The sequence below is a fragment of the Haliotis rubra genome, unplaced genomic scaffold (assembly GCF_003918875.1).
Source record: "Haliotis rubra isolate DU_JTF1 unplaced genomic scaffold, ASM391887v1 Scf42, whole genome shotgun sequence".
NCBI lineage: Eukaryota > Metazoa > Mollusca > Gastropoda > Lepetellida > Haliotidae > Haliotis > Haliotis rubra.
In genome coordinates, this window is record NW_025767102.1 from 140797 (window position 1) to 150186 (window position 9390).

A 9390-nucleotide genomic window follows, 5' to 3' on the forward strand; every position below is an offset into this window, starting at 1 on the left:
GAGTACCGGACTCGCGGTCTTCTCAGTGTTTCAGTTTGCTGATAGCTGCTGGGTCTAGGTCTTTTCAGTTTGCTGATAGCTGCTGGCTCTAGGTCTTCTCAGTGTTTCAGTTTGCTGATAGCTGCTGGGTGTTGGTTGAATACTGGACTGCGGTCTTCTCAGTGTTTCAGTTTGCTGATAGCTGCTGGGTCTAGGTCTATCTTTAAAGCCTTCCATCCTCCCTCTCTTGAAGCTGCTATCGTCTCTGAAGCCATGCATGCCGCCACCTCTTTTCAAGCCTCGTGATTCTTGAGGAGAAGCAGGTGCTTCCTTTCCATAAGAGCCTCTTGTCATTGCACCTATTGATTGAGAAAGATTTTGCGCATGTTCTTCAGAAAACTGGTTCCTGTCAACTGCATTTCCTCCACTATGCTGCCTCTCAGCAGCCATTCTCATTCTTAACTCCTGTTTTACTCCTCTATCGAGTACAAAACTGTCCCGACCCTGTTCCATTCCTTGTAAAACTGTGGTATGTCTCGACATATCACTAAATCTGTAGTGTTCAGATTCCCTAAACGGTTCTGCAGACTGACCTCGATGACTTACATGAGACCATTCAGTTCTGGTTTCATTTCTAGGCTGATAATAAGGACCTCTAGTTCTGTTACTGTTAAATTCAGGCTCACTCAGGTTTCTAGGTTTTTCAATATCTGGCCGGTTTCTACCACCTTCAAAGGTATCCAATTTCTTACTTCCAATTTCCATTGGATGTAACGTTTTACTACGCTTGCTTAAGAATCTGCCTAGATCTTTTTCAACATTAGGAGTTGAAGTTTGACCTGTTAATTCCATGCCAAATCTGCTGACTGTGTCCATGGACGTATTGGTCAACCTGTCCATCTCCAGGCCACTCCTGGAATTCCCCCTTGTCCAAGTTATCTCACTTTCCATGCCTGTTGGGCCTCTGCTTTGGGTACCAAAGTAATCTATACGTTGCTCTTTCTCAAATGACTCATCTCTGAAGGAAGGCCTGAGACCACCCCTAGTGTGTGAAGTAGTATCTGTCCGAGACTCCTGCTGGAAATCATAGTTTGATCCTCGTCCGTATCCGTGCATTTTGTCAGACATTATTCTGCTGCCAGGGGAGAACTGTGATGGGTTTTGGTCAGCATCACCCCACATTTTGCCACTTGTCTGTTGGCTCGTCCTGTCAAAATATCCTGTCCCCCTGCTGTCATGCTGAAACCTCGACCTAGAATACCTGTCTGACCTTGAGAACTGTGATCGGTTGTCTTCAGGATCATCCCAAAGGCTGGAGTTCATCTTGTCCACCTTCTCCTTCCGCATAGGCCTTCCCAAACTGAAACAATGACATTGAATAAATGTATGATCTTTGAGATCACCAGCACCTAAAAGAACAGAAGACGACTAATTGTATGGGACTGAGCATTGATATTTGGGGATGGGAGTGAGCTTGGTTTTACGTTCCTTTTAGGCCATATAAAAAGATGTTGTGGTTCCGATTACACCTCTTTAAAATTTAGGGTAGGTAGGTAGGATTGTTTTTTTTACAATTTTTTTTAGAAGTAAAGTACAAACTAATAACACATTAAACAATGTGTAATTGTTTATTCAATCAAGCTTGCGGCCATTGTGTCTCTATCAGAATGACCGATGTCCGTCGGTGCCGGGGAAAAACCAATGGTATCTGAAAGACTATTTTATTCATACCGCTTGAAAAACATTTCAAGGGTCAGTCACGCAATCGGAACCACAACATTATTTTTTATTTAGGCCTTAGCAATATTCCAGCAAAATCATGGCAAGTTGAGCAAGAAATGGGTGTCACAGGCTGTATTTTGCATTTGAGACAGTTGAACAGCATGTTCCAAATTCCAAAGGTCAGAAGATGGTTGCTACTGCAAGGAAGATTCATTCAGTTGCAGAAAGGATGCAAACACCCTTTTGGTAGGCTGGGTGTGGAGCCCTGTAATGTGTTATTCTAGATGCCATGATATGTATTTCTGGTATGCCATTATTTCAATATTGAAAATATAGTTGCAAGCAACAATGAGGGCTCCTTGACTTTAGTTCTATCTATTGTATTTGAGGGCTAGAAATCATCGTCCAAAACGGAGCCAGAACACGTTTTTGACAGGCAAGTGGATCTTCCAAATACAGCCGGGGTCGTGGGGGTCATGTACCTTTTTTAAGAAGTTCTAGAGAAAAAATAGTTCCTTCTTTAAAATGCTGTATCTCAGTTGTTCTTGGGTTTCTACGGTAAAAACAACGGTTAGTGTTCTGGAATCATCAAGACTTCATGTACAATACTGGCACTTTTTGTGCAGAATTTTCACAATGGTTACTGGACATCAGTTATGGAAAGTTTGGAATGTCTAGAGCTGATGGTTCGAGCTCAGCACATTTTGGGAGCAAACTACTCAGAAAACTGCTGAAAAACATGGCAAAAAGCTGAAAACAAAAATAACTGCCAAACGGTACCTTAGCGACTGGACCCGACCAGGCAAAATTGTTGGGAATTCAATTGTGCATCTGTACAAGAGATTTGGAAGTGTTGGAACATTAGAGATATTTGCTATCAAACTTTGAAATTTGCAGTTAAATGTGGTTAGTTGTACAGATATATTTCCTCTTTTTGGCAGGCATCTGTCAATTTTGGCAGAAAAATGGGAGCGACTACAATGGTAAGAGTTTACCTATTTTATTTAGCAGTTGAGTGGAAGTTATAGACAAATGACCCCTGAATACACAAGGCAATGAATAATAAACTACAGTCGTGGGACATAAGAACTAGTCAGTTGACAAAAAACTTATGCTTGTCGCGATAATTCGAGGGAGATATTCCAGCGGCGCGTTCGCTAAGTTGGCAACCAGTCAATGTCAGACACTGCTGAAGGCTGACTGGGGACATGACTACTGTCATTTGTTGTCTGCTTCTGTTTACATCTGCCCATATCGGTCATTTTCATGATAGGGTGAAAAAGTGCGGAACTGAGCTGACTCCGTCAAAAAATGATAATCCAAGCATCCAATGAAGAGGGAAATACATCTGAGTTAGCAAGGACACTGAATATTCCCAGGACAACAGTCAACAGTGTTTTGAAAGAGTTCCCTGCCACCGGATCTGTTGAAGATTGTCATCAATGTGGGCAGAGGAAACTGTTCGGGGAACAAGAGAATTCTGCACTTTCGTGATTGGTGAAACATAACAGAAGGCAATCTTTAGCAAAATTCAATTCTTTAGCAAAAACACATTCTGTGAAAAAACAATTCGAAGAAAATTATCTCAACGGGGATTTAAAATATGAGCTGCAAAGGACGAGGATGGTCGTTCGAGAGGGGAATAAGAAAAAACGTGTTCAGTGGTGCAGGGAGAGAAAGGATTTGACTGTCAATGAAAAATGGAATGAAAAATTTATCTGTTCTACTGAAGGCCAGATAGTGATTGGGACGAATAACCGTGTCTACTTGTGGCAAAAGGACGGTGAAACGGACAGCCCCCACCTTATTTGCCCATCCTCAAAATGACATCTATTTTTAATGATATGTTGCATGTGTATTCATGGTATGGGCACCCTAGTTGTTGTGGAAGGAAACATTAATGCTCAAAGGTACATGGCTATAGTAGATGACAACTTGTGGACGGTTATTGCTAGGCATTTTCCACAGGGAGATTATGTCTTCCAGGATGACAATGCCCCGGTACATCGAGCCTGCTTGGTAACTACCTAAATGTTGGATAACGATGTAAAAACCACAGATTGGTCAGCACAGTCTCAGGATATCAACACAATTGAAAATATCTGGTTCACGCAGTCTAAGTAAACTTAGACTAGTAAACTTAGACTCAATATTATTCGTTTCACTACTATACTGAGTCTTACAAAACCTAGTAGAAGGTTGCGTCAGCTGACCTTTGAGTGACCTATGACCGTCCAATCAAACGCGAGATGGACAAACGGATTTAACCAATCAGACAACCAATTTGTTAGGGTTTGGCGGGACTTACAAACTGGTTTTTGGATTTTCTCTTCCCTGCTCGCTGACACTGATCTATCAACAAACGAAAATCCGCATAAAACACAGATATTTGACCTGCTGTACATACCGCTTATGGATTTCTAATGACATGGTTACTATTTGCTTATATTTTCGCAAGATGACATCGTCGAATTTTCACAAAAACACTATTTTCAGCGACTGTTTACTCATTGCGTGTATCACTTGGAAGCGATCGTGCGGAAAATAGCATTCGGAATCGTTCGAGTTTTTTAGGTAAAGGTTCAAACTGTATGTGCGAATGTTAACTTTCGCGATTTGGTAAGCTGTGTTCTGATTGGTCAGTCCAAAAGGTTAGCTGACATGACCATTAACTAAGTTTTGTTAGACTCAGTATAGCAGTGTAACGAATAATACTGAGCCTAAGTTTACTTAGACTGCTGGTTCACAATAAAGCGAGACACCCAGCCCATCACTCACAGGATTTTAAACTGTGATGAACTTTTCAGTGAAATACTATGTCTCTGGCAAAACGTTGATATTGAGACAGTTCATGGACTGTAACTTCCGGCTAGGATTTGTGAAGTAATCAGAGTGAAGGGTCATCTGACAAAATATTAAGGTATGTCATTCATTTTTTTTGAGAAAACGCCTCTTTTGTGAAACGCATAAAATGTAAACAAACGTCCGCCATGTTGAAAGTGACAAATACTTATGTATGTCCCACGACTGTAGCTACAAAACCAGCACCAGAGACATTGGAATTAAAAGCAATAAACCTTCCGGTAAAGTGTGCGAGTGCTTCTCCCTTTGGGTCAAAAGATTGTTTTGATATTCAGTTGGAAAGTTTATCTTCATTAGAACATTCAAAGACGTGTGTGGAATCCTTCAACCTGCCACTTTGAGACTTAGCCCAAATCTATCTGAAGTGTGATCAAACAAACATGGTTGACAGGCCTACTGGCTGCTGAACAGTTATCGCCAATACATCAGTATTACGTGTGCGCAGTTCTGGTCAATTACAATTCCAGTATTTTTCCCCACGGTATTTGACATCAATAAAGGACAGCAAAAGAAAATTCTTTACGGTAAGTATCATAAGATAAAAATAAAAGATCAAGTTATGAACCCGACAAATATTTTTAACTTAGTCTGGGGGATGTCACACAATCTATATAATAGCAAGTTCAAGTTCACATAAGTCATTAATTGTTTCATTCCCTATCAATCTACCGTAAAAAACATTCAACAAAAAACAAAGAACACAATCAATTATTCGAAGTTATTTAATGATATATATTATTTCATGAATGACACGAGAAATTCTGAAAAGGCGATAACTGTTACAGTTCATTTGTGAGAAAACATCTATTTGTACTGCCGCGATTCCCTTCCGCCGGGCGTGATGTTCCGGTATTTCAAGCACGTCGTTTTGAGCGAGTTGGAAACATATCGCACTAAAACTTAGCATGCAAATGCAGCCCATGCTATTTTTAGACATGTGCTAGGCTGAAGTGATTTTTGTCGTCTGCTTTCGACGTCAGATCGAAGTAGACACAATGGGTCGTAAGGGTAAAGATCTGTCGACATCTGTGAAAACAAGCATTGTATCGCTAACTGAGAGTGGATATAAAACAGTCAGACATTTGTAAAATATTGGATTTGTCCAAGAGCACAATCAGTAAGTTTTTGAAACGTTATCGCGACAGGGAAAATATAAATAACTCTGCTCGAAGCGGAAAACCGAAAGTCATTGGGATTCGTGGCCAGACAACAATATCAAGGATTGTTAAGAAAGGAAGGCGTAAAGGTTTGTCTGACATTACCTGTTAATATAATACTTCAGTGCCTGTACCTGCTTCAACTAGATCCATTCAGCGTGAATTACACCATTTGGGCTATGATCGGAGGATTGTTTGTAAGAAGCTAGGAATTTGTGAGGTAAATCTGAAAAAGCGTCTCCAATACTGTAGAGGAAAATTACACTGGAATGTTGATCACCACTGGCGAAAAGTAATATTCTGTGATGAAATGACAATACTTATCAAGCCAGATGGAAAAATCAAAGTCTGGAGTTAAAAGTCTGAAAGGTGACTTGGCCAGTGACTCGGTTACTTAGCTGACAAACCTGGTCGCACTTTAAAGTTAATGATGTAGGGCTGCAAAATTTACTGTGAGACCGGTGTTTTAGAGTTTGTGGAAGGCAACATGAACGGTCAGAAGTATATTGACGGACTTGACAGGTGTTTGTGGCCAGTGATAACCAAACACTTCACCAATAAACAATGGATGTTCATGGATGACAATGCCACAATTCACTGCTCTGCTGCTACAGAAGCCATTTTTTTTGCCTCCACAAAGTCCAGATTTAAATCCAACTGAAAATGTGGGAGTACTGCACTTTACCGGGCGCACTTTTTCCCCGATTAATTAGCGCTGCTGGGGTTCCCTAGCCCTAACCCGAACCCCTAACCCAAAGGATCGTAAAGAGTGCCTAACCCTAAACCGTACTGGCTAGATCTAGTGAACAGTTATCGCCAGATTTTAGCGGTATTTACAATATTACTCCGCCGTTCGTTAAATTAATGAAACAGAATTAATTATGATACTTAATTAGCTATTCACCGATTAATTAAGAATCATAATTAATTTTGTTTCATTAATTTAAGGAACGGCGGAGTAATTTCGTAAATATCGCCAAAATATGGCGTCATTGGCGATAAGTTCGTAACTGTTCGGAAGCCAGTAGACTATCTTTTTCCGTCCTCGAATAAATCATTTACTGAGTCTGCCTCGATATAAAGCAATATCCCGCGTAAATCAATAGCATTTTTCAGTAATAACACGAACGTGACGATACAACCACATACCGTTAATGCATTTCTTTGCACAATAATGTCTGTATATGATAAATGACAAGCTCGCTTTGCACATCAACTTCTTTGAGTGTGCAGAATTATCTCCCGTTGACAACAATCGCGCGGTTGCGGTACGGTGTCAAAACGGCACTAGGCTGAATGGCTGCAAGGAATTATCTGTGCACGATTCACTTCTGAAAGTGTGGACGCATAGATCGGGATTCTGTATCTATATTATATGGGTTCCGAAGTTAAACGTTTTTGTCCACATGTTTTTTGAACATTTAGTTGTATTGAACATCTGTAGTCTTGTGGACACGACATTAGTGGTTCAATCCTCGGCCGAGTCATACAGACAATTAAATTTGGTATATCTTCCTCAAGTGGCATTTAGAAGCTGGTATGATGAAGAGGAACACTTTTATGGATAGACAATTTCTTTAGTGCAGTAGACGCGACGTTTCAGTGTAATGATCTACACCGAAACGCCGCACCCACTGCAATAAACAAGTTGTCTATCCATAAAAGTGTTCCTCTTCCTCTTCAGACCGCCTCCGTGGTGTAGTGGTTAGAGCGTCCGCCCGGAGATCGGAAGGTCGCTGGTTCGATCCCCGACCGCGTCATACCAAAAGACGTTAAAATATGGTACTTGTTGGTCCCTGCCTGGCGCTCGGCATTAATGGGTACAACAAGGACTGGTCGGCTCGGAGTCAGTATAATGTGTCTGAGTGGGGTATTCATGCTTCACTGCGGCATGGTATCTCAGTGGGCTAGCACTATAAAACCAGCTTAAGTCTGGGCTAATACAAGCAGCCGCACATACACATACACACGCATGCACGTCGTCATGTTCCCAGCGAAATATTTTCAATAACACGACGTTAACCCGCCAACACCTCACCTCATCACATCCTCTTCAAAATTGGTATTATCTATAGTTGTTTCCCTGACGTGTTTAGACATCAACAGGGTACAAACAAGTACTGTTCGGCTTGGAGTCGTATACCGCTGCTCGGTTAGTCATTCTTACACTTACGTATCATGGTATTTCAATGACGGCTCACAGCTGTTAATACAATGGTGTGCGATGTTTGTATGTATTACATCCAACTGGAATTTCCGGGAATCAAATACCATTTGATCACGTTTTCAATTCAGATTAAAGAACACAGTGACTTTTGGTTTACAATTTGTATTTAAAGGTATTTGACGCTTAACCATGTCCATCGTGACTGTTTGTGTGGATCAGTTATGGGGACATTTTTGCACTGAAAAGTTAATCCATTTGCATAGAAACCTTTGCTTGGGTTAAAATCTTACACGCTATTATTTTTCAGTTTATTTCTCACAGTGTATTACGTACTATATATACTGTGTAGATATACATAATATGTCAGTGAAAGAAACTTGAAAGTGATGTAAAAAGCCATTTCACCTCACCTCTTTTCACCTCACCGCTCCCGTATGAGGGGTGGTCCGGGTTCTATTCCCCACATGCGTGAAGCAGATTTCTGGTATTCCCTTGCCTTGATATTGCTGGAATATTGCTAAAAGCGGAGTAAAACACGACATGCTTGTGGACACTCTCCCTTTCGCCCAGACTGACTGACTGAGTTTGGTTTTACGCCGCTTTTAGCAATGTTCCAGCAATATCACGGCGGGGGACACCAGAAATGGGCTTCACTCATTGTACCCATGTGGGGATTCGAACCCGGGTCTTCGGCGTGTCGAGCCAACGCTTTAACCACTAGGCTACCCCACCGCCCCCTTTCGCCCAGACACGCGATACTAATCAAAACAGTGTAAGATGCATAATCATAGATCTGGACTAACATATGATAGCCAGAGCCACAACAAAACCAACTGGATAATCCTCATTCAAACTGCATTCTTCTGTTTGGGTTCATTGTACGAGTTATTACGAATGTAACAAATTTTGAGCCCTTAGATAGCAACCGATTGCTTCTAAAATATGGCATTAAAACGTACGCAGAAACCTTTTAGCAGAACTGTCTTTAAGCTGTTCATAAGTGAAGATCATCTATCATCAGTGTAAAAGAAAGTTGGTTCGTGCTATGCTCACCTCCAACCAGAGTACTATGAAATATTATTATACACGTTTTCATCGCGTAACTAACGATTGCACCTTTTGTATTGTAGAAAATGAATGAAACTTAATTGAAACAATCATTGTGAAATGAGAAAAATATATGGATAAATTCCAAGGACATTTACAGACCATCAAATCCTTATATTTTATATACATTTAAGCAGGGATTATCTACGTTTTCTATTCACCATACTTCTCATCACTCTCTTCAGTATCCTTTCACGTTACCTATTTTCACTTCTGGTCACATCGCCCGGTGTTAAAAATACAAATTAGACAAATGTGATAAAAAATGAAAGACCAGCTGTGCTAAAATGTTTCCAGCCAAAGTGAAATTTCATGCTGACGTTTTGCAAGTGAAACGGGCACTTTTGCCATAAATGTAATGCAATGTTGGTCATGTTGGAATGGTGCTGTCTTAGG

General features: G+C 40.8%; 1 protein-coding gene across 1 annotated transcript; it reads right to left on the reverse strand.

The window, feature by feature from the left end:
* Positions 1–54: 54 nt before the first annotated feature.
* LOC124288512 lies at positions 55–6964 on the reverse strand. The gene is made up of 2 exons (XM_046725034.1): positions 6870–6964; positions 55–1339 (listed from the first exon to the last, which is right to left on the reverse strand). Exon 2 carries the CDS (start codon positions 1324–1326, stop codon positions 55–57), a length of 1272 nt encoding a protein of 423 aa, XP_046580990.1. The 5' UTR covers positions 1327–1339; positions 6870–6964.
* Between the last annotated feature and the right edge of the window lie 2426 nt (positions 6965–9390).